At 46.4% G+C, this 27,496-nt stretch overlaps 10 protein-coding genes and 1 non-coding gene across 11 annotated transcripts; 6 read left to right on the forward strand and 5 right to left on the reverse strand.

Moving 5' to 3' along the window:
* Nucleotides 1-4: 4 nt before the first annotated feature.
* On the forward strand, nt 5-3,325 carry C8R40DRAFT_94911 (uncharacterized protein). Its single transcript, XM_046236687.1, has 3 exons — nt 5-89; nt 141-467; nt 522-3,325. The coding sequence occupies exons 1-3, from the start codon at nt 66-68 to the stop codon at nt 3,138-3,140; spliced, it is 2,970 nt and encodes a 989-aa protein (XP_046088203.1). The 5' UTR covers nt 5-65; the 3' UTR covers nt 3,141-3,325.
* A 270-nt stretch (nt 3,326-3,595) lies between these two features.
* Nucleotides 3,596-4,835, reverse strand: C8R40DRAFT_94846 (SRR1-domain-containing protein). Its single transcript, XM_046236686.1, has 6 exons — nt 4,627-4,835; nt 4,390-4,577; nt 4,232-4,336; nt 4,017-4,180; nt 3,899-3,948; nt 3,596-3,842 (listed from the first exon to the last, which is right to left on the reverse strand). Exons 1-6 carry the CDS (start codon nt 4,778-4,780, stop codon nt 3,694-3,696), a joined length of 810 nt encoding a protein of 269 aa, XP_046088204.1. The 5' UTR covers nt 4,781-4,835; the 3' UTR covers nt 3,596-3,693.
* A 926-nt stretch (nt 4,836-5,761) lies between these two features.
* On the forward strand, nt 5,762-6,579 carry C8R40DRAFT_1068313 (uncharacterized protein; the record flags this gene model as incomplete). Its single annotated transcript, XM_046225990.1, has 3 exons — nt 5,762-5,897; nt 5,966-6,034; nt 6,089-6,579. The coding sequence occupies 3 exons, from the start codon at nt 5,762-5,764 to the stop codon at nt 6,577-6,579; spliced, it is 696 nt and encodes a 231-aa protein (XP_046088205.1).
* A 115-nt stretch (nt 6,580-6,694) lies between these two features.
* Nucleotides 6,695-8,366, forward strand: C8R40DRAFT_94756 (Inosine/uridine-preferring nucleoside hydrolase domain-containing protein). Its single transcript, XM_046236685.1, has 6 exons — nt 6,695-6,935; nt 6,991-7,062; nt 7,121-7,562; nt 7,611-7,631; nt 7,691-8,142; nt 8,202-8,366. Exons 1-6 carry the CDS (start codon nt 6,894-6,896, stop codon nt 8,271-8,273), a joined length of 1,101 nt encoding a protein of 366 aa, XP_046088206.1. The 5' UTR covers nt 6,695-6,893; the 3' UTR covers nt 8,274-8,366.
* A 1-nt stretch (nt 8,367) lies between these two features.
* C8R40DRAFT_94943 (uncharacterized protein) lies at nt 8,368-9,592 on the reverse strand. The gene is made up of 5 exons (XM_046236688.1): nt 9,546-9,592; nt 9,280-9,495; nt 9,079-9,144; nt 8,631-9,020; nt 8,368-8,563 (listed from the first exon to the last, which is right to left on the reverse strand). Exons 2-5 carry the CDS (start codon nt 9,398-9,400, stop codon nt 8,502-8,504), a joined length of 639 nt encoding a protein of 212 aa, XP_046088207.1. The 5' UTR covers nt 9,401-9,495; nt 9,546-9,592; the 3' UTR covers nt 8,368-8,501.
* Nucleotides 9,593-10,149: 557 nt separating this feature from the next.
* Nucleotides 10,150-10,234, forward strand: C8R40DRAFT_t95. The gene has a single exon. It is a non-coding gene; the product is annotated as a tRNA-His (tRNA).
* Nucleotides 10,235-10,542: 308 nt separating this feature from the next.
* C8R40DRAFT_1068316 (uncharacterized protein) lies at nt 10,543-11,546 on the forward strand (the record flags this gene model as incomplete). The annotated part of the gene is made up of 2 exons (XM_046225991.1): nt 10,543-11,232; nt 11,292-11,546. The coding sequence occupies 2 exons, from the start codon at nt 10,543-10,545 to the stop codon at nt 11,544-11,546; spliced, it is 945 nt and encodes a 314-aa protein (XP_046088208.1).
* Nucleotides 11,547-11,916: 370 nt separating this feature from the next.
* Nucleotides 11,917-14,613, reverse strand: C8R40DRAFT_1041106 (serine carboxypeptidase S28-domain-containing protein; the record flags this gene model as incomplete). The annotated part of the gene is made up of 16 exons (XM_046223974.1): nt 11,917-12,185; nt 12,248-12,386; nt 12,452-12,514; nt 12,574-12,598; nt 12,652-12,738; nt 12,807-12,828; nt 12,888-13,070; nt 13,186-13,373; nt 13,452-13,508; nt 13,570-13,622; nt 13,686-13,717; nt 13,786-13,995; nt 14,066-14,107; nt 14,222-14,294; nt 14,355-14,380; nt 14,445-14,613. 16 exons carry the CDS (start codon nt 14,611-14,613, stop codon nt 11,917-11,919), a joined length of 1,638 nt encoding a protein of 545 aa, XP_046088209.1.
* Nucleotides 14,614-15,182: 569 nt separating this feature from the next.
* On the reverse strand, nt 15,183-22,016 carry C8R40DRAFT_1264308 (uncharacterized protein). The gene is made up of 23 exons (XM_046233889.1): nt 21,542-22,016; nt 21,141-21,491; nt 20,557-21,092; nt 19,795-20,496; nt 19,310-19,738; nt 18,947-19,242; nt 18,822-18,890; nt 18,588-18,756; nt 18,420-18,533; nt 18,267-18,365; nt 18,136-18,213; nt 17,826-18,088; nt 17,679-17,776; nt 16,955-17,575; nt 16,768-16,895; nt 16,633-16,698; nt 16,418-16,573; nt 16,280-16,363; nt 16,083-16,221; nt 15,897-16,027; nt 15,671-15,844; nt 15,530-15,619; nt 15,183-15,475 (listed from the first exon to the last, which is right to left on the reverse strand). Exons 1-23 carry the CDS (start codon nt 21,777-21,779, stop codon nt 15,260-15,262), a joined length of 5,247 nt encoding a protein of 1,748 aa, XP_046088210.1. The 5' UTR covers nt 21,780-22,016; the 3' UTR covers nt 15,183-15,259.
* Nucleotides 22,017-22,119: 103 nt separating this feature from the next.
* Nucleotides 22,120-25,664, reverse strand: C8R40DRAFT_1249001 (MCM-domain-containing protein). Its single transcript, XM_046233666.1, has 8 exons — nt 25,376-25,664; nt 24,802-25,318; nt 24,342-24,752; nt 23,984-24,285; nt 23,397-23,931; nt 23,184-23,345; nt 22,594-23,124; nt 22,120-22,538 (listed from the first exon to the last, which is right to left on the reverse strand). Exons 1-8 carry the CDS (start codon nt 25,657-25,659, stop codon nt 22,386-22,388), a joined length of 2,895 nt encoding a protein of 964 aa, XP_046088211.1. The 5' UTR covers nt 25,660-25,664; the 3' UTR covers nt 22,120-22,385.
* A 110-nt stretch (nt 25,665-25,774) lies between these two features.
* On the forward strand, nt 25,775-27,194 carry C8R40DRAFT_1097365 (protein-tyrosine phosphatase-like protein). The gene is made up of 6 exons (XM_046227769.1): nt 25,775-25,987; nt 26,036-26,198; nt 26,258-26,291; nt 26,345-26,500; nt 26,556-26,707; nt 26,760-27,194. The coding sequence occupies exons 1-6, from the start codon at nt 25,798-25,800 to the stop codon at nt 26,905-26,907; spliced, it is 843 nt and encodes a 280-aa protein (XP_046088212.1). The 5' UTR covers nt 25,775-25,797; the 3' UTR covers nt 26,908-27,194.
* Nucleotides 27,195-27,496: the final 302 nt, after the last annotated feature.

Consider the following 27,496-nt stretch of genomic DNA (forward strand, 5'->3'; position numbering starts at 1 on the left):
TTTACGGAGTCCGTGCTCGGCGTCGTACTGTATTCTTTGCTCTTTACACTCGCTCCTTTAGGTCCATGGGTGTCGCAGGACTTTGGCCGGTAAAACATATCTGGATCTGCCTATTCTCTCTGTTTGAACTCTGCTTTCAGCTCTTAGAACCGGCCCAATCGGTCACGACCCTAACAGCGCTTGCCCTCACTAAATTTGGCGCCACCAGTCGTGGATTTCGCATAGGCATCGACGCTTCGATATGGTTCTTTCACGCAGAGTATGGTAAAGAAGGGGAGAATCCAGAGCTTCGGACGCTCTTCTTCCGATGCGCGCAGTTGCTCAGCCAGGGATTTTTACCCCTGTTCGTATTCGATGGTCCCTTGAGGCCAGATATCAAACGAGGCAAAAGAATTAACAAGTCTGCGAATAAGCTGGTGACTGGCATGCAGGCGATGATAGAGGCTTTCGGGTTCGAATATCGCACGGTGTGTATTAAGGCCCTCGCCAATAATAAAAATCATAATGTTATTCATATCTAGGCTCCTGGAGAGGCGGAGGCGGAGCTCGCATTCCTAAATAGAATCGGTGTTATCGATGGAATTTTATCTGATGACGTGGACAATTTTCTTTTCGGTGCACACACCGTAATTCGAAATCATTCCTCAACTCACGCCAGCGCGAAAAGTACGATTGAGAAGGCAAAAGTCTACACATACTCCCTCCCTCATCCTGCCTTTCCGGATGTTGATCGCGAAGATCTCATTTTTATTGCTCTATGTTCTGGCGGTGACTACGGTACAGGTCTCGACAATTGTGGTATCAAGATCTCATACGGTCTCGCGCGCGCTGGGTTCGGGAAAAAGCTATGTCGGGCCGCCTTGAATCACAACGAAAAATCCGACGAGCTGCGCAACTTTATTAGGCAATGGAAGTCAGAGTTAGCTCAGGAGTTAAAAACCAATGCTTCCGGATTTCTACCTCGAAAGTCACCTAAACTCGCCAGCACCATTCCCAATTCCTTCCCAGATATCAAGGTTTTGCTAGCTTACTTGAGGCCTGTCACCAGCGAGAGTCTTGGCCGCTCAGAACGCTATGATGACCTCTTGGTGAATGATGGAGGTTGCGACGGATGGTTGAAGAAAGATCCCTCCTTACCTCTGCTTGCTGAGAAATGCGAGTTTTATTTCGAATGGGGGTTCCTCGAAAGCATCATAAAACGTTTCCGTACCGTCATCTTCCATGGTATCACCCTTCGAATCATGAGACGCGCGTGTATTCTTAAACCTACTCGTGGTGCAAAGTCGATTGATCTCGAGACTATTTGTGCCCACTTTGCTGCAGGAGACCACGCTATTGAGGATACAGAGTCTCCAACCCCTGAATTCATTAAAGACGTGAGCAAAACACGCACACACGAATCCACGTCGAATACACTCGAGTATCGAGTTGCTATCGATCCCACCATCCTAGTTCAGCTTGCTACTCGCGGAGTGAAGGGAATACGCCGACCCGACGACAAAGACGAATGGGCAGAATTCGAGGAGGAATTAGAGAATGATTCTTCTGATAATGAGGGTGGCGCGAAAGGGAGGGCGAAGAAGAAGGAATATCCTGATCCCACATTGTCATTGAAAGTTTGGCTCCCTGCGGTGCTTGTCAAGGAGGCAGTTCCTGGTTTGATTGAGACTTATGAAGAGATGCGCAGACAAAAGGAAGAAAAGAAGGCAGGGAAGGGAAGAAAGGTAAAAGTCGTAGAACCAAAAACCAAGGCCAGACCGAAACCGAAACCAAGTGCCTCGGCTGCAACACTTACCACGAAATCCTCTTCGTCACAGCTCATGCTCAAAACTAATCAGGTAGATTCCTCTGATGACGATATGGACTACGACAGTCGTCTGTTCATTTCGGGTCGTCCTGCTCACTCCACAACACATCCGCGAAAGGATCACATGGGTTGGATATCCCAATCTACTTTACCTGATCTATTATCTAGCGATTATCCTTCCCCGAGCACCTCTTCCGTCTCCCCACCCCGAAAACCTAAATCTGCTGGCTCTTCCTCTCACACATCTTACACACATGTCAAGTTCTCCCTCAAATCCTCTCAACAGGACAAAGGCAAACAGAAGGCCACCACCGTATCTCGAGGCAATAGCTTGCTTTCTACAATAGATGGTATTGCTACGCCGAAGAAGAATAAGAGAAGTGACATTCGCCAAATGTCTCGTTTTGGGTCTTCTTCACCTGAGAAAACCACACCTCGACCTTTTCCCGTGTCGGTGGAAAATACTTTCGATGAAGATAGCGATGACTGTGGTTATAACGGTCCCTTCAATCCCAATCATATCCATTCTCCTGCTCCTCCTGGCCCACCTCAGACACCTTCACCTCAGAAGAAGACCCGCAAAGCCAATGCAGTTCATTGCTCGGATTCGTCTGTTTCTGAAGAAAATACCAGCCCACGGGAAGACAAGGTCGACGTATTGAATAAATCCCCGCGAAAATCAAAAGATCATCGGTATCCGAAAGGATTCGACTATGGAGATTTTCCTAATGGCGAGCAGGCGAGGAAGACAATACGTGATATTCCACATCCTTCACGCGCAGCCCGAGCGGCGTCTCCGACACCTATGAGACGTACACCAAACAAATCTACGTCTACATACGCTGTAACTAAGGCAGCAGTATCTGCACGTATCCCTTCATCATCACCACCACCATCACCACTCTCTAGCTCCAGTACTCGTCCTCTTCCCCCTTCTGCCATAGCTCCTACAATAGTAGGACCTATAATTATTTCTGATTCCGAGGATGAGGAACAGCAGCCCCCAAAAGTCATACCTATAATTGCTCCACAGCCCAAATCGCGTCCCAGACCGAAACTAAAGGCAGCTACGACGTCTGATATTCCGAAAAGTCATCCTGATCATAGACTGGGTAGATCCGGTGCCTTTCAGGCTGGTAGGACGGAGTTTTCTGACACCGAAGACGATGATATTCCGCCGCTGCTACGCGCCCGAGCGAGGGTCAAGGTGGCTGATCAACCGCAATACAAAGTTAAGGCAAAAGCAAAAGTAAGGACAACAACGACGACCATGACCACGACGAGAACGAAGACAGTGGTGGATATAATCGAACTAAGTGATGACTCTTCTTAATCCTCTTCTTAATCTCCTTAAAGAATCTCCAGAACGATCATTATATGTCAATTATAACTATGTTTCTAACTATGTAGCTCTTCAGGCTCTATATGTATACGATCGATCTGCGAGTAGTCAGTAGATATGTACTCAAGATGTACTTGGAAATCACAGGTGCCAGTGCAATAGAGCCCTGTAAGCATAATCGACTGTGCAAGGGGAATTTGCATTGAGATCTCCATCAAAGGTATGTGTACATTGGAAGAACCGCCCTTCCCGTTCACCGTTGCAACGCAAAGGGGAAGTACTAGCTTCGAGAGGCTGCGACTCGAATAACCCAGTCTCTTCAAGTTGATCTTCTTTTTTCTCCTTCATTCAGTGTTCCTGTCAAACATCCAGCGTTATCAACCCACGACTCCTGATTGACGCGTCCGTTCTTTTGTATAAATTCCGTGCGACACAAAAAATGAAGTGAACCAGAGCGTCGCCGATTTTGGAAAAAGGAGACCTTTGTAGTGTCCTTGGACACTCAAATGCATTCGTGGTATTCATACACAAGCCAGTCCAAAACCTACTCCTGCTCTTCCTCGCATTTCTTTTCCTCTGTCGCCGTGGCCAGAGCATCAAACTTGTGCTTGGACAAAAACTGGACAGAAGTATTGTTAAAGGCGGAAGGCCAGTCAGGCGATGTTGGTAACGGATGAGATGTTATATTCGGGGCTGGGTTGGGGAATGAGACAAGACAGCTGGGAGCGGAGAAAATTGCTTGTACACACCAATAGTCAGTAGATGCGGTGCTTTATCCTTCAATGAACGGACGGAATTACTATAATCGTACGAAGAGAAGATAAATAGCTTCACATATCATGAGATTTTAGATTCTGGAAAGCTCACTTTTGTATATAATCATCGAAATGATTACATATGAAGAGACTATTTTTGAGGCGAATCAAAGACCAATTAGCAGACAACACGCTCTCATATAAAGCTAGATCGCAATGGGGCATGAATAAAATTGTCGGTTCTTCGTCAGTAATAATATTGCAGATATGCGTGTCCTGTCAATTGAGTAATGAGATACATTGAAAAGAAAAGGTATATAGACGCACCTTTGCATCCGAACCGCAATCCAAAACGCACATCCCAAATTGTCGAAGTAAGGACTTATCTTCGTCGGTGAAAACGGGATCATAGATGGATATCTTGGCGCAATCCTACTTTGAGCAACAATGGGATGGGATAATTCGACAAGAGACTTGAAGCGCACAATTTTGAGAGTATCGCAAACCTTAAGAAGGAATGCCAGCTGAGCGCGAGCATTATCGGATGTTTCGGGACTTCCTAGTCCTAGGCATGTCACGTTGTATTCTTTCTTCTGCCTCGCATTCTTCTTCTGCCCTGAATTCTCTTCTGATATTTCTAGTATTCGACTTTCGAAATATTTTTCTAAGATGCCTAGTTCACGTTTTAGGAGGAATTTGGGCAAACTAAAGGAAAGATTTACGAATGCAACTGTTGAACCAGGTGAGATCTAATTTATCTTGAACGAATTGAACTCGAGAAAAGAGTGGTGGCTTCTGTTGTCGTTGCTTGCGGGTCTTCCGTTGTCGTGAAGGCGATGAAGGGAGCCATATTTCGGTGTCGATGGTCGGTGTCATGATAATCGAGAATGTGTTAGGCGCCGGCGTATATTCCCTCGACTCGAGCAGATATCTCTGAACTAAGATATCGATAATGACTCACGAGTTGTCCTTTTACCGAAGGACAGCCCATTTCCTCCCATTTCACAGACTCTTCCATCGGCTGACAACCCTTCAACATCACAATAAGCGAAGTATATGGACCTGACTTGTCACCCTGCAGTAACTATCAATGCAGAAATGCAATATTGGAGCACCAGCCTGCACCGGCTTTGTGCTGGTAGCAAAAGGTAACAAATGCCTCAGAGTTGATAAGGATCCCAAGACCAAGCGATCTACTTTTTGATGATGGGCAGTGAAAACTTGCAGTTTTGGTAAAAATCTCTTCCTTCCATGCTGTTTCAGGCTGTTCCAGTGCTGTTCCCTTGCTGTTCTTTCGTTAGGTGTCCGCTTGTGCAGTGTCGCACCAGTCCCCATGTGACGCACTTGAATACTCTCGAATCTGATCTTACCAACAAGCGACATCAGAAACCATAAGGAGTCAAAAATAATTTCTCAAGAACTCATGAACAATCATTTTTTTGATCATTATCGTTGAGTTCTTGAGGGATTTCTGATTCGGAAAAACTCGGAGGCTGGGACATAAATGCCATGCTCGGATTCGAACTTACATTCCATCCATCTTTTCCAGGACGCTGGTCATCCTCAACGCTGGTCCGGTACGTGCCTCCCCCACTAAGCAATCCCCCTGTTCTTCTCTTATTATCGAATACTTTTGTAGTTATTGATCATCCTCAGCACAAAACTTTTACAAAAACATTTCAAAACTCCATCTGCTGGTCCAGATTTTCGGTATGTGGCCATCGTCGTTCAAGGTCCCTGTCGCAGTATTCCCGTACTCACTTTCGTGTATGCGTGTTCACAGATTCCACCCGTACATTCGCATCGTCTTCACACGAATATATTCTTCTCATCCCGACACGTTCTTTCCACGAAAAAATGCTCTGCTTCCGAGCGATGTTCTTACACCTGTTCGGCCTGTGCATGATATCTTCCACTGTTCTTAATGTGGTAGCCAGTCCCATCTTTCATGAAGGAGCCCTCCTTGTATCGAGAGCCGACAATTACCATGGCTGTAAGTACTCTTTTATGATCTTCACTTCAATCATTCATCTGATCTTTTCTTCAAATTCGCCCATGCAGCTGCAGCTCAAGCGAGTTCTACTGTTTCTCATCCTGTTCAGTATGATAAATGGGAGCACGATAAGGACGGTGAGGGATTTCTTTTCTGAATTGTTTATGTTGTTTAACAAACATGTGTTTCAGGGATGATGTTTTGGGACGGAGATCCTGTGGAGGACAGTCCTGAAGTCCTTGAGGTTTTGGGAAAACCGAATAATGAAGTTAAAGATCTCGCTATTGCGATATATCGATCCAGAGGACGAAACACACCAGATTCTCAGAAGAAATACTGGCTTTGCGTGGGTAGCAGATGTCTACGAGCTAACAAGGATCCTAAAGCACCAAGCAATCTACTCTCCGACGTGATCATCGGGCGCGGAACCATGCAACAATTGAAGGACTTGGGCAAGATCTCTTTCACAGACCTCGATCACAAACGTGACGTCTTTATTAATTTCGGCAAAGGTCAACGACACTTCTTTGAGGGTAAATCTGACCCATCCAACTGGGACTATCTTGCAGCTGTTCTCCGTCAATTACGAAGAAAATCTAAATCTGCTGGAGCGCAGTTCACAAACCAGGAGGAGTTCGAGCAATACACAAAGGAGGAGGCAGAGAAGAATTTGTTTGGGTGATGTCTTGAAAAGACTGGTCTGTGTATCCGTAGTACATATTAGTAAAATCAATGTGCCTCTTCCAGTGGCCAAAAGCCCTCGAAAGCCTTTCATTGCGCATGTATAGTGAACAAGAGAGAATGAACACTATAAATTCCACAAAGCACAAAGAGAAATAATGTCTTCTGCTTTTAGTCCTGCCATTGCATAGCATTCCACCCTTCGATTTATAGAGTTGAAGGCTGCGTAATGATAAGCTGGAGGGTGATGGGAACGGCCGTTATTGTGAATGTAATGAGGACTTTTTTTTAGAAAGGCGCTGGAGCTGAGTAGCTATGAGCGACTCTATCAAGACGATCTGGTTGGATGTCGATCCAGTGAGCTCTTATCCCCAGCCTCCAGCACATAACATGAATTCAAGACTACCCGCAGGGGCACGATGACGCTACCGCCATAATGCTCGCCATAAATTTACCCAACATACATCTTCTCGGAATCTCAACGGTAACGACAACGCCATGATTTGTCTAAATAGTGTTCGTTCAAAGCAATCCTGCAACAGACGCATGGTAATGCCAGCAGTTACCACACAGCAATCAACGCCGCTCGATGTATCCTCGCATTTGGCGGTGCACAACTTGGAATTAAAGTCTATCCAGGCGCATCGAAACCTCTGCTTCTTCAAGCTAAACACGATCCAGAAATCCATGGTCCAGACGGTCTGGGAGGCGTTGAGGGGCTACCGGCCGTAGATGATTCAGCGGTTTTAGCTATGATTGCCAAAGATGAAGAAGGAGAAACTGTTCGTGCGTTAGATGGAATGGCACAACATATCAAACAGACTTGGAAGAACGGCGCTGGAAGAAAAGTTACTGTCGTTTCCTGTGGACCACTGACAAATCTGGCTCTATTCATCAGTGTATATCCAGAGCTCGTTGATGCTGTAGACCAGTTTGTCTTTATGGGCGGAGGAGTCGGATTAGGGAACCGATCCGCAGTTGCTGGTGAAACTCATTTGTACTCTTTTGCTTAACGATACCGACCTTTTCCAGAATTCAACATTCTCTGTGACCGTAAGCTTAAGCTCACTTCTACGTCAACTTAATAAATAACTAAAATTTCACTAAAACAGCCCATGCCGCTCAAATCGTTCTCGATGCACCTGTACCTGCGGTTATGATCCCTATCAATATCACTCATACAGCTATTGTCACCCGTGACATCCATCGACGACTTCTCTCTCCGAGCCCCATACCAGATAGTCTCCCAGACACGAAGTCCAGTCTCCCGGCAGCTTCCACCCCTCTCCGACACACCCTCTCCACACTCATTTCCTTCTTCGCAGACTCTTATAAATCCACATTCGGCTTCAATGACGGTCCGCCGCTCCACGACGCGTTGACAATCGCATATGTAGCCCACCCGGAATTGTTCACCAAGACACAGAGGTATCGTGTTGACGTCGAATTGAGTGGCGTACATACGATTGGCGAAACGGTAGTCGATGTTTGGGATTATCGCGGCTGCGGAGATGATAGCTGGGCAAGCGATGGGAAGAACTGTATTGTCACGCAGTCGTTGGATGTGAGTTTGCTTTATTATTGTACATATCATTCAAGGTTAAACGACTGATGTTCTTAAAGGTTGTCAAGTTTTTCGACATATTCTTGCACTGTGTCTCCTGGTGCGATACAAGGTCTCCTCTAAATAAATGAATGTACATCGCGTTAGAGCTTAGCATTAAGTACAGACATGAGAATGAGCACTTCAAGCGTCAATCTAAGCTTCAGCTATCAAGATCTTATTCTCAGAGCTCAGCTGATTAATCGTGTAGTTGGACAAGAATTGGACCATATGGTCGTAGATTGATTCAAAGAAGCATACTGATTAACTCGAGTGCATATGTCAATCATAAAACCTCTACCCAAAGTTTTTCATCTCCCTCATCTTCGCAAGCGAAGCTTCAAACTGTGTATCCATAAAGACAGACTTTGAATCGGTGTTGCTGCGTTTCAGTTGTGCGATTTCCGATTTAACAAAATCCAAGTTGGTTTCGTAGAAGTGAAGATTACCTTTACGGATAGTACGAAGCGCCCATTTTCTGTGCTCAAGATCAAGGAAGCTGATGTGGCCGATTAGAAAAGAGTTCTGCAAATTCTGCAAGTCTTTGTTGTCGCTGATGACAATCATGTTGACGACCAACATGTCCTCTTGATGCGGATCTGGGTCATCTTGATGCGGATCTGGGTCACCTCGGTAACACTGCTTGCCGACGCAGAGCCACCAGTGTTCGCCTTTAAATGTAGCGAGTTTAGAGTCAACCCACTGGTGAAAGTCTTCATTTTTGGTTCGCCAGAGCCTGATCGGAACATTCTTGAACTCTGGATGCGGTTCCTCTGTGTCATCTTCAGGATCATGCGAAGACTCGTTGTCGGAGGAAGACCCGGCATCAGAAGAGTTGTCTGAGTCTGCATTGGGAATGAGATAACGAATGAAGAAAAAAAAGGAAGAACCACCGACCAATCTTTTGCGGCGGTTGTCCTGAGAGACCGGGCGCTACGTTGACAGCCTGAGGATTTGAACCCACTGCGAGAGAGAAAAATGGTAAGCCAAAGGGTATCGCATAGAAAGTCTACGGGGAATAAGCCGGGAGCAGGGTCATATACCAGCATCCACAATGTACAAGGTAGGATGAAAAGAAAAGCAAAGAGGTGTACTTACCGCCTCTTGCTTCAAGCAGTCCACCTTGCAGAGCGATGGGACTGGCTACCACATTGGGAACAGTGGAAGAAATGATGCACAGGGCGAGCAGGTGCAAGAACAGGGATCGGAAGGAGGGCATTTTCCGTTGGTGGTGCGTGCAGAACAAAAAAAGCGTCGGGACAAAGGAAGTAGTGTTCGGGAACTCTTGAAACGATGAAAAGATACAGTTGATATCTATGAACGCGTGAGTACGGCCACGGTGCGACAGCTGTTTAGCTGCTTACCAAAAAATCTGAACCAGCAGATGTTTTGACGAAGGCTTGAAATGATCGATAACTACAAACGAAGAAAAGAAAAGGGTCAGAGAAGAACGATGGGATTAGCAGTGAAAGCACGTACCGAACCAGCGTAAAGAGAAAGATGAGGGAAAAGGCATTTTGAATCCAAGATTTATACTCCAGCTTCCGAGTCCCTCCGAGCTGAAAATGTCTCAGAAATCATCGATAATCTTTTCATTTACCAAGAAAAGATGTCGGTTAGTGGATGGTTTGATTGTGGTCCAATTCTGATGAGGCACAATGTGCCACAATCAGGATTTTTGAGCTTGTATGAGCTTGAATGGCGTTATCAGTGGAAGGGGCGGAGATGTATACATATTTTCTGGGGGTTGTTAGATTGATATCGCTCTGAAACGAGCTGTTTATTGTGATAAGACCCTGAGGGGTTGTTGGAATTGTGGGGATGTTGGGCTTTCCACTAAGGTGCGAACGAAGTAGGTTTCTCAGCGTATAATGCTCCAGTGATAAGGCGTAGAATGAGAATTCTGAATGATATCGATGAGAAGGGAAAGCCCAATAATAAGTGTCTCTACCAGGTATAAAATATGTTGTCCCCGTCGATTAGTGGTTAGATCATCACGTTGTGGCTTAGTCAGCAAACCGTGGGGACGCAGGCTCGACTCCTGCCAGGGACATTAGTTTTTGACCATTAACTATTTTTCTCTCAAAAGTCCTCTTGGCTCGCTATCAGCGCGTCGCAGGAGGATCCAGGCTATGGTCCAACTCGAATGTGAATTCGTGAAAATTGCAAAAAATGAACCCCAGGAGAAGAATTCCACAGTGATTATCCCATATGGATATATAGAAACTGGCTGCACATGAGTGATACCAAAGGATACCAAGCATTTGATTTATTGGTATGACAATAGTTGACTCACTGCATGTCTACACGCTGCAGCAGCCCTGATCCAACCTCTGTCTGGAACTTTGCTGGCCATCCTTCATGTCCTCACTACGCCAGCTCCGTGGTCTACGCCGGCGACAGCGCGGCAATAGTGGTCAATCTAAACCTCCCACTATAACACCTCCCACCCCAGAACTCATTGCTTCCTTCATCTCAAACCACAACACCCAGGAACACTCTCCCCTCTTCAACCAAATTCCCCCAGAAATTCGTAACACTATCTTCCTCTACGCTCTTCTAAGCTATGAAGATCTCTCCACTGTCTACCCTGAGGACGAACATTATTCCCGCCCAGACTACCGACATACCTCCCGAATCGATCCCCGTATATTGCAGACCTGCCGTCTGATCTACCTCGAGAGCCGTTTCCTGCCGGTCATGGCAACCGAGCACGTATTTTGGTGCCATCGCGCTCCTCCAGGGATTACCTATGCAAGCAATCCACTAGAATACTTCGCGCGCTTCACCGAAGAGCAGAAGAATCGCGTCGATCGTGTACATTTCTTCACGCAACAATATTATTTGGAGGGAGACTTTCCAGAAATATGCAAGTTACCTTCCATGAGACCAAGATCTTTGAAGATCACGCTCAGACACGGTGATTGGTGGTGGTGGGAGGACAACCACCCGTTGCATTTGAACGATGTATGGTCGACAGGGTCGGATTATTCGACGAGACTTGAAGAAGTGATTTTGGAATTGGAAACGATGGAGAGGGACAAGGAGCAAGTATGTCTTTGTTTCTCCTTTCGATTCGTCTTACCGACTTTTTTCTATGATCCTTTCAGATCTACGCCATCGCTGAACGAATCAAGAAGTATACCCACACGCTTAACAACGGGAAAACCCTCAGCACTGCTGGCAATCCGATTGTTAAGAAAGAATGGATGGGTCCCAGTAGGCTTTCTGATCTTTATTACGACAAAGCCAGGGATAAGTGGACAGAACGAGATCTGGAGGCCGAACAAGGTGTCCCAGATCCGGGTATGAAGTATTGCATTGTTGTCATTAGGTGGACGATATGCCCCGAGGAGGAAGAATAAGTGTTGGACTGCCAAATAGAATCTTTAACCCAATTGCGATTTGTGGTACTACATATTGGTGTAGAATTCTCGTGGTACGGACACATATTCGCTCGTAAGACAGATCCTGGAGGCGTAGCGATACATTATAGTGCAGGACCTCACGTCACATCTTAACACCAAAGTCCTCAAGCTCACCGCTGATTCCCTTACGGCGAAGCTCAAGTCTTGCGAACCCTTGTGTTTCCTCGTTATTATCAAACCAGAAGTTATATACTTGGTTTCACAGTTCTAGTGAGTAAAAATGTGAAATTCAAGGGCGGTAGATATTCAGACAAAAACCTAGTAGAAGGGACCCGTGTCCAGACTTTAACTTTACGAAATAAATTTATCATGCAGCAACATTCTTGAAGAACCTCGAATGCCGCGCTTCAGAAATCTCCCTCTTCGACGTCTTCGAAGGAGGTTCCCACTCCGCAAGCCACGTCTTCATAAATGATAACGCCTCAGTTTGCACAGCGCGAACAGTTTTATCAACAGTCCCTGCAGAGGTCAAAAGATCCGAACAATGGAACCCGTCTCCGATCGCGATAGGTTGAGTGTTGGTACTCGCAACGTCCACTCCATCTGCAGAGACTGTCGCCTCTCTCCAGGGGTCGCCTGTGTTTTTCGAGGAAGGGTCAGTTATGGCATATAGGGATGAAGGCAAAACCGCCACTGACGTTGTCCATTGGCAAAGAATAGTCGGTCGACGCTCACGTTCCAACCGGTGTACTGCTTGTTAACATTGGCAACGCCAGCAGCCATGGGGACGTCTGCAGGAGAGGCGAATACGTCTGAGAACATCAATACACATTGACGCTTTGAATCAAAAAGGAGATATTTTGAAAATCAAATCAAATCATAGAGTTTAATCGTCCACTCACAATATCATAAGCTGGTTGAACAAGTCGTGTCACGACAGCTGGTACCCCTTCTGGAGGTCCCTCCTAATGAAAAGTCATCTTTGTTCAGAGACGTTCAGGAGATACTTTAATATGTATGTCACCTGGAGGAAACCAACTTCATTACATCTGTGAAAATTCATTCAACTATAATGTTCCTTCAACAGAACCGCAGTACATACACGATCCAGGTCCAAGAACGACCAGCGTTGTCCAATGCGATATCTGTGTAGACTGCTGACTCAGGATTGTAGGATCCCAGGCAGTCGCTGTGCCAAAGTGATTCATAAGTATCAGCGACTCGAATAGATCACAAAAGATTAAGAATGCATCCTACACAACATCATCGCCGCCACAAACTAAAAGTCAAATTAAACGATATATGGCATCCTTGCAAAGGAAAAGGATATATGCTCACGAGCATCAAGGTAAGTCTCATTCCAGAAGGAACCCCAGGCAGTGAGAGCATGGTCAAGGCCCCATCCAGTAGCAGGTGCGTTGACGCCATCTTTGACTTCTAATGCATCGCAGAATTGGAAGAAAGTAGCACCAGGACCCGATGTAGGCGATAAGGATTGCCAGTCCCAGAGATTGTTCCGGACTAAGTATCTAGTGTATAAATATACAGTACATTTGAAAAGGGTAAAACCACGTACGAGCTAAAACGCGTTCAAGATCAACTCAGTTCAAAATTTCCTAAGATGAAGTAAAATAACACATACACCCAGCAACATCGTCCAAATGAGACATCTCACCCAAACCCCAGTTGTCTTTGAGTACTTGGATTGCAGTAGCGTCGTTTCCAGAAAATACCTCGTCAACGTGCGCAATGACAGCTTCGACGTCCGCGGAGCAGTTGGCTGGCATAAATTGGCGAATAGGCTCAAAGTACCCCCAGTAGTCTCTATCAGAATGCGCCGCAACGATTTGGGGCGGTGAGTACTTGGATGCTCTTAGACAGGCTTGTTCTCAGTCTACTCACAGAATTGCTTCAACGACCGCTGAGGATGCATATCCTGCCCAAAATACATCTGGTTTGCTGTGAAGTTTAGGATAAGAGTCGGAGAAGGGAACAAGCCGCACAATTTCATGGTACTCACTTGACCAAAGTCCAACTAGTCAAAGCACCCGAATAGCTTCCACCGATCAAGATCTAATTAGCCAAATAAAAATAGTCAATACTCAAAAGCGTACTGAGAAGCTCAAGGAAATTCACCCAGGGTGCGTCTGCGGGGGAAAGGTGTGCACCTTTGAGACAAAGAATATTTATAAAGTGAGAAATCAGCGTGTCACCTCGACCGATGGGAATTCCGCACCATTTGGCATAGGAAGCACGACGTTTTCTGCGAAGTATGCAAGATCATCTATAGCCTGTTGAATTGTGTGCAACTTCAAGTTCTTTCCAGACAGATTGGGGACAGGGTTGCTGAGACCGTAAAATCGATGCTCGAGGACTATCGTTGCACCACTTTGCTGTTGTGCAATTTGTCCATTGATGGTCGTATTTGTGAGATAGCCGGTATACGCTGGGTGGGGAACGAGATAGTATAAAAAATCATCAGGCTAAGGTTCCAGAAATGAAACAAGGTTTCGTACGTTGGGCGTTGGCTTCTCCGGGAGTGAAAAGGATGACTGGGCCTGAGTACTCGCAATTAACCTATGAGAGGACATGCTTTCTGAATCAAAGGACGCACCGCCTGCCACAAGGTCAGTCAAACTATTAGTCATAATCAAGGAGGATGTAAAACTAACCAGTCTCGTACCACTCATACGTATGCCAGTATCGTTGTTGAAATGTTCCTAATGAAGGGTTCGTATGGTCGATCTAAGCATTGATAATCAGCAGATGGACTCGAAGGGACGAATGCGAGTGTCATAGTCATACCAACTGGTTAAAAATGTAGGTTGTATCTACGAAAAAATGAAGAATTATATTCGTGGTCAGTGCAATCAACATCCGTTGACAAAAACTCACTGTACGGTGGTAACTGCGTGCCATTGCGGCTCACGACAGGCCCCTCACTCAGGGCTTCTTCAGGAATAGGCGCGATCGGAGTCGCACGATTCAGCCTACCATTGGGTCGTAGAGCGACCGCGACCTGTACACAGAGGACCAAAGAACCGAGGATGCTTGCTACAAACATAGTGACACACTCCTATTCGCGGGGAGGGCGGTCGAACAAAAGGAGGTGGTCACCAAGTCATAGTGTTAGGCTTTATATACTCGGACTCGACGGATCGTCAGAAGCAAGTAGAGCCGCGCGGCGACGAGCGTAATGCCATGAGGGAAAGCGTGTAAAGTCATTAGCTAATAGACTTCTTTTTTTTGAAAGAGGAAGTTCATACGAAAGGCTTGATGGTATCATGGAGAGCATATGAAGGATGGAAGGAAAAAAGGTGACTACACAAGACAGTTCCTATAATAAAGCACCGGTTCCGGAATAATTGTATCAGGCTCTATCAGGAGGTCAAGGGGAAGATACCATGAAGTTGAGAACCACAGATAAGAGTGCCTCCTCGGCGAACACATGATTGCTCATTTGACGACGTATCAATGTTGTTAGATATGACACGATCCACGACGTTGGTTCCTCGACGGCATCGCGATGCCAGAGACAAGCCAGCCAGCAACTTATCTGAGTGCAAAACGGGAAGAAAAACTCATGCAAGATTCTTGGTGGCTGTAATATCATATTTATGTAAAGAGATATAAATTGTCCTATTGAGATAAATGCGTTAGATGATGGGAAATATACAATGTGTGTAAACGTAGCACTTCATAATGAGACATCATGAATCAAATAACCTGCTGAGAGGGCGTCCGCCAGCCGGGCCACCATCTAAGAAAATCTTACTCAGTGGACGAGCAGCAGTTGGACGAGCACGTCTTTTTCCATCCCGCATGCTACGAATAGCTTGATCGAGATCACCGCGACCAATAGACTTGCCCATCGAGCTCTGCGATCCTGGAGTGAGAAGTGGAACTGGAGCCGGTAATTTGATGGTCTGTGATTCAGTTGTCAGATATACCACATTGGAATGAAGGAAAACAGGACATACCGTTTCTTCTCCCGGTAACACGACTATCTCGGGCTTAGGCAATGAAGTCTCCAACTTTCGCTGATATTCATGTACTTCCAAAGAGCATTTCTAGGGCATGGTTGATAAATGTCCATACAGAGAGTTCAAAGCATGTCGTACCTGGAGAGAGGACGAGAAAGATAATATGAGACCAAAAAAATCTTCAGACTTGGGAGCTTCAGGGGAATCAGGATTTTCCCCGTAATATGCAAGTAATGATCGTAATCCAGCTTCCACAGTTACTGCCATGGTCTTGAGCGCCTCTACACCTGGGCTTACATGCGAAATGAAAGGCTACATCCACAAAAATCAAGATGACTTGAACATTACTGTAAAAGAGACTTGCCTGCATGATCTGAACGAACTGGTCGTTCGGTCGTATGTCGCGTAGTCTTTTCAGTTCGCTCGTCTCGTTCTTGACCTGATTGAGACCAGTAACAAGGGAGTTTACTGCTTGGACAGTGGTCTGCACTGATGCTACATAATTCTTGTCAATTGTGAATTCCAGAGAAGCAACGTTAATAGGACCAACCTCGAGCAGCAGCCTCTAAGTTAGGCATCTCTTCAATGAAAGTGAGGAGCGAGGGATCTGTCCGAAGTAACACCTTTGCCAGGTAATGTAAAAGCGTCGGACATTCGGCGCCACCCCTCACAGTCTTAGTCTCCTTCAGCTATGGCACGATAACAAACGGTGAAACGAAGAAGTCAGAATTCAAGTGGAGTATGTACCTTCATCAAAGCGTCCAATTGAAACCCTCGAGCCCCTCCACGAAATGAAGACCCATTCAATGCATTCCCGACAGCGAGAACTGCCTATGGGCACATTAGAGTGAAAGCAAGCTCTCGACAGAAACCGCGAAAGCTTACATTTAAGACGCGTTTGAACTTTTGCGAATTGCGCAACTGAAGACACGCAGTTCGCAAGATATCCAACTCTGGGCGCAGTTCCTCTAATTCTAGATCTAACCTGCGTCGGAAGAGCATACATTCTAAACGTTCCGAGAGGCGAGGAATGATGATGATCTGTTACATGCATTTTAGCACCGAGAGAACGAAAGATAACGAAAAGGAATAGGACGCACTTCGGCGAAATACTGGTCTGCTATCGCCAGTTTACTGACGTCGTTGAAGTCTTGAATGCGCATGACCTGGTATATACATAACCAAAACGAAAGTAAAGATGAGAACATCTATCTGCAAGCAGAATCAATACATACCTCGTCAGAAGTCGGAAGCTGTTTACTGATCGCCCTCAGATCATCTGTAGATAATTTTTCGTCATCAAGTTTTAGTAACGCCTCCCGAATCTCAGGCAGTTTCAGTTTGATTCGTGATAGCATGATAGCTGTCCAACAGGATCATGAATATTGTAGTACTTCATAAAAGACACAAGAAAACTCTCACCAATATTGTTTGCCCGAGTAATATCCAGCAACGTCGTTACAGCCTGCTTCTTGGAGGGACTAAGCGGTATCTGTGAAGCCGTCCCGGTCCCTGCTCCTGGGGTATTATCGATAGCGAAAGTTGCTTCCAGATCGGTCAAGTCGAACTGAGACTCAGATGTTGTTTCCTGCCAAATGGAAGACTCCAACGCAGAGGAAGCTAGCTTGGTCCAGAAAAAGGGTTTCAATCGTTTGACCGGCTTGCTAGGCTTACGAGCAGGCATCCTGAAGGCGGTCGGAGGAGGGGGAGGTGGTGGCGGCGGTCCTCGGCCTGAAACAGGAGTGGGAGGAGGTGGCGGAGGTGGCGGAGCTCCACCCGGAGCAGGTGGTGGAGGGGGAGGAAGAGGAGGAAGCCCGCTAAGTCCTCGAGATGGTGGAGGTGGCGGAGGCGGAGGCGGAGGCGACGGAGGCTGTGATCTACCTAGAGAAGGCGGCTGAGGAGGCGGAGGAGGCGGAGGAGGTGGTGGTGAAGGCAGAGCAGCGATGATCGTCGAAGAAGCAGAAGAGACAGTATGGGGTGGGGGAGGTGGGGGCGGGGGCGGGGGCGGTAATGGGGAAAGGGTGGTGGAATCTGTGCTGGAAACTATCGGGGATACAGATAGTAGAGAAGGAGCTGACATCCCATGGTTATGGGGCGGAGGAGGCGCGGGGGATGGAGAAAGTGACCTCAGCGATAAATCGGATACCGGCGTCGAATTGTGTCTTGGTTTTGAAGGCGGAGGCGGAGGAGGTGGAGACCTCATCTTGAATTCTTTCTCCGTTTTTGGTTTCGCCGTAAGCTGAGCTTTCAAGTCCGCCACCTCCACAATTAACGAGGCAGAGGAGGTGGAGACCTCATCTTGAATTCTTTCTCCGTTTTTGGTTTCGCCGTAAGCTGAGCTTTCAAGTCCGCCACCTCCACAATTAACGAGGCAATTTGGTTGTCCTTGAGCTCCAAACTTTGGATTGATCGAGCGGCCATTTGTTCAGGATCTATTTCCGCTGTATCTCGTTCTTCTTCACGGGACTTGAATCGACTCCACACCGCTTCTAGAGCGCGCTTCAGGTATTGGATGTGCTGATCCTTCACTTTAGAGTTTGCGGTGAGTTCCACCAACTGAAGGCAGGATGAGCACATGTCAGGTTACACTCGAACAGACATACTTCTGCTCTAAGTTCATCTATTTGTGAATTCAAATTATGCCATTTGACTCTGTCGCGTTCTCGCCTTGCCTTCTCTTCCTATACAAGTACCAAATTCAGTATAAAATCTCAAAAGCCAGGTAACTACGTACGGCTTCACTAGGCAGTCGGGATTTTAGATGGTCCAGTTCGGATTGTAGTTTCCGAACCTCCTTCTCTTTCGCAATTACACGTTGAACAAAGCCTTGAACCTATGTGTGACGTATTTCAGCTACAATTTTTGACCTTGTGGTTCGACCGCTGACCTCAGGAGCAACCTTCCCCCCGATTTTCGTTTGAGAAGTCAAAGCTACAGGTAGGGATTTATAAGTATTGATTTCCACCAACTGCTCGTCCTTCTCTTTCTGGAGTGCTGTCCGCTGACAGGTAACATCAATCAGCAAAAAAACATTGTAAGTTTATGAATTACCCACCTCCTGGCTCAGTTCTTCAACTTGTTTCCTCAATTGCGCAACCTCCTCCTTGACAATAGCACTGTTCATCTGGGTGTCTTCCGATATCGCTCTGACGTCCAACGGTTGACCAGTAATGTTCTCCACGGATTCGGTAAACCGCTTCATGAAAATGTGCCAGTTGTCGTCACTGTGTGTTGAGAAAAGCTGGGACTGAGATCGTGGAATCCGGAGCCAAAGAGAGCAAGGACGTACAAGCTATCGAGCAATGAAGCTTGTTGTACAAACTGGTCTAGCACAGTGAGTAGATCGGTTTTGAGTTGCCTAAATCATCCCATCAGCTAATAAGAATTGATTTCAGATGAAAACGCTGAACTCACATCCCGATATCCCTCACCAATAACTGACCATAATGATTCAAAACATCCACCATTATAGGGTATAACTCCCCATGCTGTTTGGCTAGTCTGATGATATCCTCCAACAAGTCACTCAGCGAACTTTCAGAAGTCCCCGACCTCGATCCTAGACGGCTTTGCTCAAGATTACTGTCAGCTAATCGAGATAAGACTCTTTGTACGCGTTCACGCATCGTTTCTTCGTCCTCAAACTTTTCTTCGGTGTAGTAGTCGAGTTGTTTGAGAAGGTCGTCTGGAGGACCGAGATAGCGAAGAGCCTGGTTGAGGCAAACAGGAACGATCAGACCTCGAGCAAAGCCTGCAAGCTGAACACCCTGAACTTACGACAATGGCCTCGTTAAGACCTCTCCTTCCATACTCCTCCCTTAGCATAATCCTATCTTCCACCGACCCAGTAGCAGTCGCGATAGCATTCAACAACAACATTGCAGCATTTCTCGCTTCCCATATGTCTGATTCCTCGTATCCGTAACCAAATCCGTCTGCTGGGGACGCATCACCAACAACAGCGTTGTTCAACTCGGGCAACTTCAAAGTCGAAATGATCATCTCGAACCTAAATTCTTCTCCGAACGCGATTCGGTATTCTGCTAGACTGGACATGGCTACGCGGAACCCCTCCGGGTTGGAGAGAAGGCAGAATCCGACGAGGATGTAGGATATTAAAGCACGAATCTTGGGCGAGGGAGACGAAAGGGCATATGTGATGTGAGTGATAATAATAGAAGATTGGAAAGCTTTGTTGAGGCCAACCTTTGGATCAGAAGAAAGATTCAGTAATTGAACTTTCCAATGACGAACAAGCTCACATCAGTGTTTAAAAGAGCCCTGAAACACTTTGCAGTCTCCAGCAACGTCGAAGCATTCGTTTCACTCAACACCTTACTCTTCGGTCCCTTTCCGACAAGATCAACCAAAAGAACGTCAAGCTGATCCATGCCTTTCTCCACTTCGATAAACTCCTGTATCCATACCAAATTCACTGTTGATAGTTGTACCCGTAAACCGAGCACAAGGGCCTGCAACCTATCACCTTTGAGCCTACCGGACTTCAGCTGGTCGACATACCACTTGGCTGGCTTGGTCTTTTTCTTGTCGTTGTCAGAAGAGTACTTGTCGCTTTTGTCTCCGCCAGAAAGAATCCATAATGAGGACCAGAGACTGCCAGTACTTTGAGAAGCAACAGGCTGTGGATCTGGGTCAGGAGCAATGACAGTGGCTGTTTGAGTTTGTGGAGAATCGGTGACAGAACTTTGGTCTGCGGTTTCTTCTGAAGGATTATTCCAAGATGTCAGAGACAGGCGGCGCATGACTGAATCACCCGTAAGGTGTGGAACGAGACGAGGCATAAGACCGCCACCGGAAGATGGGCCAAAAGTTTGATTTCGCGTCGGTGAAGACTTGGGTGATGAGCTTATAAGATGTTGATTCTGCTTGGCGAGAAATTTCTTCTTTTCTTGCGATAGAGCTTGTATATTTGCACGTTTGTCCCCTGTAAAACCCAGTTTGTCCTGAGGAAGGGGAATAATGTTAACTAGTAAATTACATTCAATATAGAAGGAACCACTGACAAGCATGTCATTGAACCCATTTTCGTCAAAATCAGATTCATCTTCGGTACTTGAGGCAGAGGATTCCTTGTGATTACCTCCAGTGTGTTGTTCGAACGGCCGAGGTTCACTAACAACACTTTCCCTCTTGTCCGGAAAAGCAACAACAGTACTTCGATTGGGTCCTTCTGTAGAAGGTGATAACCAGCCAGTGAATAAGGTAGACAGTCGATTTGTACTCGTCCAATCACTAGAAGATGATTTATTCTCTGGAGACGCAATGTTGTTGACCTTGGCTGTTCCTTCGCCTTCCTCCTCCCTCTCATCTTCATCCTCATCTTCCTCCTCAGATTCCTGCAGAGACGCAAGCCGTCTGATGGTGGATTGTGAGGGCTCAAGAGAAGTCATTGACGCTGTACGGGTCTTCGTCCGACGGAACCATTCGTCTGGTATGCATATTCGAAAAGCCCTAGTGGCACTGGGAGGGAATGGGTTCGGGATGTAGGAAAATTCAACGGTGCTGTATATCAATGAATCTCCTGGTAATCTAGAAGACTCTTGTCCACGAATGAGATATAGGTCGAGAGGAAATAAGCAGAACGCACTTTCAGAGGACCCATCTGTCCAAACTTCCTCCATTATATACTCTAATGGCCCTCCGCCGGGGATAGGAATCGATAGAGCCAATCCGAGTTCATCAATGACTTGTGTGATGACAGTAGATACTAACGTTTGCCGTGAAATGAAGAGCTTGTACGCGAAAGAGTCGTGAATTTCGGGCAAGCGAAGGAAAGATAAATTAAGTGTCAGGTTTGAGTTCAGCGAAACTAGACGTAAAACTGGCTGTTGCATATGACCAGTCATTGGAAATGTCGAAAATGTCCTCATTGATGTATTATTATCTGGAGAGATATTGTTTAAGAAAGGTTCGATGATTTCCGATGGGTCAAGAGTTCCTACATGGAAGAATCAGCAAGGAGTAGTCCTTCGAAAAGCACCGACTTGCCATCTCCAAGCGCCTCAAGCTCCTCTTCTTCCCATCTTCTTCCCTTCCTTTCGAATCTCAGTCTCTGCAATGCCCAACCTTGGTCTTCTAAGTCTCCGAGTATATTATTCTTTACGTCCGACGTCTCCAGCAGCTCATTTAACACGTCCTGCACCGTAGCACCATGATCTACTTCAACGAATTGCAAGTCTCCGTTGACGAGGATTATTGGAACGATTAAGGGAGACGGGCTAGTCATGACGGCGCAGTGATCTTCGCGTTATTCGAAGCAGGTAGACAGTGTATGACAATAGGTGATTTTAGTGATATGAAATAGACATGGAGGGACGAGCCAGAGATCGCTCGGTTCCGAGCGCCGTCGGTTGTCTGATGTTACCATGTTACTATTTATTGAAATCATTCCTCCTGGGTTTTCGGACAATCGGTTTTGGGGCAGGTAATACTGAGCTATACCCAAAAAGATCCTATAAACCTCATAATATCTACCCATTGACACGGAAGACTATTCGCTGAGTGCACGGGACTCGTCTTACGTAATATTTCCTATCTTTGAACGCGTTACAGTGCCTTCATCGGACGTCAGACCTCGATAACTGCAAAAATCTCAGCAATGTGGCACCGGCCACTCATTTTTAGCTCGAATATTATGTCTCTGGTCATATGTCGATCCATAGACCAAGCCGTGCCTTTTTGTCTGCAGATTTCTCCGAAATTCTCACAGGCCAAAGCGAGTTATCGCAATGAGGCAGTACCATCTTGTCAAATACTCACGAAAAATGCGATAAATTAGAGTCGAAAGCAGCAACAATCAAACAAAGAAGTGAATCTGCACAATATTTGCACACTAAGCTCCTGAAGGAAACTCGGAAGATTCATCGGCGTCGACCGAAGGATGGACCATATAATACACTCGCACATCTTCACCCTCCGTTGCCGAGAAGCCGCTTTCAGGTAAAGAGTCTTGTACGTCTCCCCGAATTTCAATGAGGTAGTTTTCCTGATAAATATCGTAAACTCGTCTGGACAAGGGAAAGAATATCCATGTCACTCACCTTTACCAGTTTCCGTAACATTTTCGTGATTAGTTCCTTCTCATACTCGATGTCTTCGATATCCTGCATCTCTTCTTCCTTGGTCTCCAAATACCAGTCAATCAGGTCATCACGATCGAGCCCCTGAAGCGTCTCGCGTTCAACCTCGGAAAGATGGTAGACAATAAGACTCTTGAGCGTGATGTATTTGTCATGGGAGATGACCATACGTCGTTTGGACGATGTTGCAGCAGCGGCTTGCTGTACTTGGTCTGCATGTGAAGACTGACCGGCAACGGCAGTCGAAGATGTTTGGTTTACGACAGTAGAAGTTTCACCACCATCAATTTGTTGGGATTCTTCAGACTGGTCAACGCCAGACATTTCGACGTCTTGAGATTCTTCTGCAGCCTCAGTAGAGGGGTCCTGAGCTACGAGCCTCTCTCGTTTGCCATCAAGTTCCTCTTCATCAAAGTCAACATCGTCTTGCTCAACGTGAATAATTGATTGTCGAAGGAGAGTATAAGCTTCCCGAACATAGGCGGGTGTAATCTGAAGGTTGGTATTTGAGTTCATAGATGTACCTGTGTGCAAATCGGAATCCACTCTACCTCGGAAGTACAGTTGGTTCTGGCGATAGCCTCACTTAATCGAATCATACTCTCCAACTGTCGGACGGTAATACGGTAAGAATTGCGACCAGCGCCGGATGCATCATCCTGACGCAGCATGCGGTATTTTTCGACAAGAACATCTGCAGCTTCCGGCGTCAGCTATTGAAATTGAGTCGACTGCTTGTACAAAAAAAAAGGGTTTCAGCATACCTTGGGATTGAAAGTCCTAGCATATCTAATATACCTCTGCAACGTCTCTGTGCTGAACTCGGGATTAATGGCCTCATCTTGATACCGATGTACGTTAACAATATGCTCCGCGATATTTCTATCCGTCTTCTCATTACACTCGTCCAAAACCACGAAAAAGAGGTCGAATCGACTCATGATGGGCGCGCTCATCTGCAGGTTCGCCCTTAACGTCTTCTTTCGATCGTACCTGCCTCCGATGGGATTCGCAGCAGCGAGTATTGATGTTCGAGCATTGAGCGTGGCGTGGATACCAGCTTTGGCAATAGATATAGTCTGTTGTTCCATGGCTTCGTGAATGGCAACCTGGTCAGAAATGTCCATTTTATCGAATTCATCAATGGCACAGATTCCGTTGTCTGCGAGCATCAGTGCTCCCGCTTCAATCGTAAAGTCACCAGTTTCCTCGTCCTTCACTACAGCGGCTGTCAGCCCGGCTGCAGAAGAAGCTTTTCCAGAAGTGTAAATTGCGCGGGGAAGGAAGGAGCAGATATACCTGGAACGATAACAGTTGAGTTGTGGGGTGAGTCAATGAGGCAGAAGCATACTTTAAGAACTGAGATTTCGAGGTGGACGGGTCGCCAACAATGCAAATATTGATGTCTCCTCGAAGATGCATTCCCTCACCCGTCTGCTTGTGTACGCCACTCATCAGCTGCAAAAGCAGACCCTTCTTAACGATTTCATGCCCATAAACAGTTGGGGCAATACTCTCGACCAGACGTTGATAGATGTTATCCGAATCGATCATAGCCTTCAGCTCGTCGAACTCGGGTTCAGTGAGGGATTGGATAAAGGATTGCCCGCTTTCTTCGCCGACTTCTTCCTCGCCACGGATGTTAGTACCACCCTAGAATAAATCTGAGTAAGGTAAGTGAAAAATGAGTGCAACATCGAAAAACTCACCATCGTGTCTGAATCGTGTACCATGCATGCCAAAAAAGCAGTCTTATATTGCAAATCTCGTACTCCCAAACTCTTCAATCCAGTGACTCCTCCACCTATACCTGCACTAGTGGAGTTTCCTCGGTTCGCCTCACGTTGCAATTGAGCGTTCTCGCCTCCGGGAAGCCCCAATTGACTGACGTCTGGGACGACGATGAATGTACCAGTGAAGACACACTTATCTCCGGCTTTGGCTCGTTCCACCAGCTCAGAGCGAAGAATGACGTCCAATGAGCGAGGCATGGAACCGGTCGGTATTTCGGAAGGGTTTTCCTGAATTCTAACTTTTTGCCAATCAGTAAATGTTGAGGTCTCGATCTGGAGTTGCCACGCGCTTCGATTTCCACATGTTGGATTAGGACAGAGTGCAGGCTGGAAATCAAAGTGAGTAGGATCAAACATGCCCTCACACGAAGCATACCTCTGTATACTTGAATTGTTGTTCAATATCGTTAACCAAGCCTTTGCAGACCTCGCAGACGAAACTCCCAAAGAGTAGCTCGGGACGGACCTCACTGGTACGTGTAACAGTGCCACTAATACTCATTAGAGTACCAATCTTGTGAGTCCTTAGTTCTCTAATGCCAGAGACCAAAGGAAGATGGTAGAATGCAATATTGAATTCTCTCGATTGAAGATTAGCTGAATCTGTAGTCGCGGCAGTGGGGTTAATCTTGAGATATTCTGGTTCAAACTCTGCTACGAGGTTGTGTAAAGCGCGACGAAGATAAGGGAGGAATCGATAATACTGCGTCTGGATCGCAGTCGCGAGCACGTCGTCTTTCGCAAGGATATGGCCGTAATCCACGTAAAGAGTGGTCAGTTCATAAGCGCGCATGGTGTGGATTTGCTCGACATAAACCAATTCTCCTTCGGAACCATCTGGTAGATCGCCATCGGACATAGGAGTAGAAGCAAGGGCTACATCTTCTGTGAAGCTGAGGATAGTTAATCAATCAATAAAGGTAGATTAAAACATGAGTGAAAGAGCGCACGTCCTAAGAAAAGTTTCGAAGGTCTCTGTCACTCGCTCTCCTACTGTATCCTGGACCAGAGGCACGTCACCCGGCTGTTGCGTCCTTGGTCTTCTCCTCTTTCTTGCAGCAGAGGGCTCCTCCTCATCGCCTCCTTCGACCCCTGCTTCATCACCAAGAGCCAGAACGTCGGTCCGTCGTCTGGGTGTTGAACGTCCATTTGTAGACTGAGATTGAGTCGGTATAGGAGCACTGCTTGGTGGAAGAGCTGAGCGACGAGAAGCGGGGGATGAAAGTTCTGACATGATGGTTCTGCTTGAATAGCGCGATATAGATTTGCGGTTTGTTTCTACACCAAAAGGCCTGCCCTTAACATATTTATTTACCACGTGCATCCTTTGGCCCCGCTTGAAGTTAAAACTTGACCAGTTCCTCCATTCTTCATGAAGGACCTTGAGCCACTTGATCCCTCTTATGTTCAGGAAGTTTTATCTCAACCACCATTTACTTCCATACCAGGTGTCATTAATGTTCGAGATCTCGGCGGATATCCATCTATGACACACCCAGGCAAGAGTACAAAACCAGGCTTTATGTATCGCTCTGCAGAAGTAGCCAGTATCACAGATGAAGGTGATCTTATATTGAGAATCTTCTTTGCGACCTTGCTGAACTGTGTAGGAAAGGAACAAGTTCGCCGTCTAGGAATAAAAACGGTCTTCGACCTAAGATCCGATACTGAAATCAAGAAATATAACGCTCCTCTACCAACAATTGAGGACGTAGAATTGTTACATGTTCCCGTTTTTCAAATTGAAGACTACAGCCCAGAGATGATGGCTAAGTAAGTACGTGCCTCTGGTCTCTTCTTCGCATTCGCTGGGCTTGACTTCCGCAACCAAGGCGCTATCAGTTGTACGCTAGTGGCAAAACCGAGGCGCGTGCAAAGGCTTCCTTGATGCATCCTCGATGATTGATTCGATCTGATAGGCGTTCATGGAACTCTACTCTCAAATTCTCGATCACGGAGGTCCAGCTTTCGGCTCGATACTACGATTCATTCGCGATCATTCTGACCATGCATGCTTATTTCATTGTACGGCTGGTAAAGATCGGACTGGGATCATGGCGGCTATTCTGCTCAAAGTATGTTGCAAAATTGTCCTCCTATAGTCCGCAACGCTCATCGACCCAAACCAAGCTTGCAGGGGTAGACAATGTCGCCATCGCCAACGATTACTCTTTGACGCGTGTAGGTCGGGAACCAGCACGGGAAAAGATCATGGAACGGTTATCTAAAGAACCACTATTCGCCTCGAACAATGAGGCTGCATTGATCATGTTCACTTGCCGGTATGTTCTGCCTACCATACTTGCTGTAGATGCTTATCACATATATTCGCAGTGAGGAAACCATGCTTGCTTTCTTGGATTTGCTCGATACAAAGTACGGCGGTGTCGAAGAATACATCAGGAATTACACACATCTCTCCGAAAGCGATATTGCTGTGATTCGAAATAATATGCTTGTGTCTTCGCACTCACTTCTATAGCCTTGATATTGTATCTTCCGATAGTGCTCGGGATAAGTCTAGGCAAATTAGCAGCTGCATGTCAGAAACAAATCCAAGACTGCGATGTGCTAAGCCTGAGTATTGTGCGATTCCTGACCACTGATATTGACCATCTCGTGTCAATATGAAAAATATCATCGTGGCCACAACCGTTCCCTTCCTTGTCGTTGCTTCTATTTCGAACACGTATGTAGGCATCGGAAATCAACTACGCAAAATTTATGAAACAAACTCGGAAACTTTCTTCTTACCATTATTGGTTGCACACGATTGCTGGAGGTGCAGGAAGGCCGGCTGTGTGTTCTATCCTGGAGAGACGCCTTGAAAGGAACTCTGACTTAGACTCAAACCCGTCGCCTGAGCTGCGACGTTTGATGAAAATCGATCAAAGTGCTGCGAACGCTAAGGTATCTCTACGACTCTTGACCTCGCCGAGTACCATCGAGAGTTCGCCGTGGCAGCCAAAGCTCTTCGTAACCAGGGAACATTCTCAGAGATTCTGATAGCTAAGTACTATGCCCTGCCATTCCCCGAGAGTATTCGAGCCCGTATTAACACTGGACTGTAT

Source organism: Lentinula edodes, assembly GCF_021015755.1.
Source record: "Lentinula edodes strain Le(Bin) 0899 ss11 chromosome Unknown C8R40scaffold_11, whole genome shotgun sequence".
NCBI lineage: Eukaryota > Fungi > Basidiomycota > Agaricomycetes > Agaricales > Omphalotaceae > Lentinula > Lentinula edodes.

Excerpts from the sequence above, each read along its gene's own strand:
- C8R40DRAFT_94846 (XM_046236686.1), bottom strand. The coding sequence starts at position 4,780 with ATGACACCGACCATCGACACCGAAATATGGCTCCCTTCATCGCCTTCA. Across the intron at positions 4,337-4,389 it reads TTTGCGATACTCTCAAAATT|GATTGCGCCAAGATATCCAT; the intron begins GTGCGCTTCAAG and ends TGCTCAAAGTAG. Across the intron at positions 3,843-3,898 it reads ACCGCATCTACTGACTATTG|CCCCGAATATAACATCTCAT; the intron begins GTGTGTACAAGC and ends TCCCCAACCCAG.
- C8R40DRAFT_94911 (XM_046236687.1), top strand. The coding sequence starts at position 66 with ATGGGTGTCGCAGGACTTTGGCCG. Across the intron at positions 90-140 it reads GTGTCGCAGGACTTTGGCCG|CTCTTAGAACCGGCCCAATC; the intron begins GTAAAACATATC and ends CTCTGCTTTCAG. Across the intron at positions 468-521 it reads TCGGGTTCGAATATCGCACG|GCTCCTGGAGAGGCGGAGGC; the intron begins GTGTGTATTAAG and ends ATTCATATCTAG.
- C8R40DRAFT_1097365 (XM_046227769.1), top strand. The coding sequence starts at position 25,798 with ATGAAGGACCTTGAGCCACTTGATCCCTCTTATGTTCAGGAAGTTTTA. Across the intron at positions 25,988-26,035 it reads AGCCAGTATCACAGATGAAG|GAAAGGAACAAGTTCGCCGT; the intron begins GTGATCTTATAT and ends TGAACTGTGTAG. Across the intron at positions 26,199-26,257 it reads AGCCCAGAGATGATGGCTAA|GCGCTATCAGTTGTACGCTA; the intron begins GTAAGTACGTGC and ends TCCGCAACCAAG.
- C8R40DRAFT_94943 (XM_046236688.1), bottom strand. The coding sequence starts at position 9,400 with ATGCCCTCCTTCCGATCCCTGTTCTTGCACCTGCTCGCCCTGTGCATC. Across the intron at positions 9,021-9,078 it reads ACAACCGCCGCAAAAGATTG|ACAACTCTTCTGATGCCGGG; the intron begins GTCGGTGGTTCT and ends ATGCAGACTCAG. Across the intron at positions 8,564-8,630 it reads GCTTCGTACTATCCGTAAAG|CAACACCGATTCAAAGTCTG; the intron begins GTAATCTTCACT and ends ACTGAAACGCAG.
- C8R40DRAFT_94756 (XM_046236685.1), top strand. The coding sequence starts at position 6,894 with ATGAGCGACTCTATCAAGACGATCTGGTTGGATGTCGATCCA. Across the intron at positions 6,936-6,990 it reads TCTGGTTGGATGTCGATCCA|GGGCACGATGACGCTACCGC; the intron begins GTGAGCTCTTAT and ends GACTACCCGCAG. Across the intron at positions 7,063-7,120 it reads ATCTTCTCGGAATCTCAACG|ACGCATGGTAATGCCAGCAG; the intron begins GTAACGACAACG and ends ATCCTGCAACAG.
- C8R40DRAFT_1264308 (XM_046233889.1), bottom strand. The coding sequence starts at position 21,779 with ATGACTAGCCCGTCTCCCTTAATCGTTCCAATAATCCTCGTCAACGGA. Across the intron at positions 16,896-16,954 it reads TACTCGGGCAAACAATATTG|CTATCATGCTATCACGAATC; the intron begins GTGAGAGTTTTC and ends CCTGTTGGACAG. Across the intron at positions 15,845-15,896 it reads AGTTCGTTCAGATCATGCAG|CCTTTCATTTCGCATGTAAG; the intron begins GCAAGTCTCTTT and ends TTGTGGATGTAG.
- C8R40DRAFT_1249001 (XM_046233666.1), bottom strand. The coding sequence starts at position 25,659 with ATGTCAGAACTTTCATCCCCCGCTTCTCGTCGCTCAGCTCTTCCACCA. Across the intron at positions 25,319-25,375 it reads TTCGAAACTTTTCTTAGGAC|CTTCACAGAAGATGTAGCCC; the intron begins GTGCGCTCTTTC and ends AACTATCCTCAG. Across the intron at positions 23,346-23,396 it reads CTAGGACTTTCAATCCCAAG|CTGACGCCGGAAGCTGCAGA; the intron begins GTATGCTGAAAC and ends CAATTTCAATAG.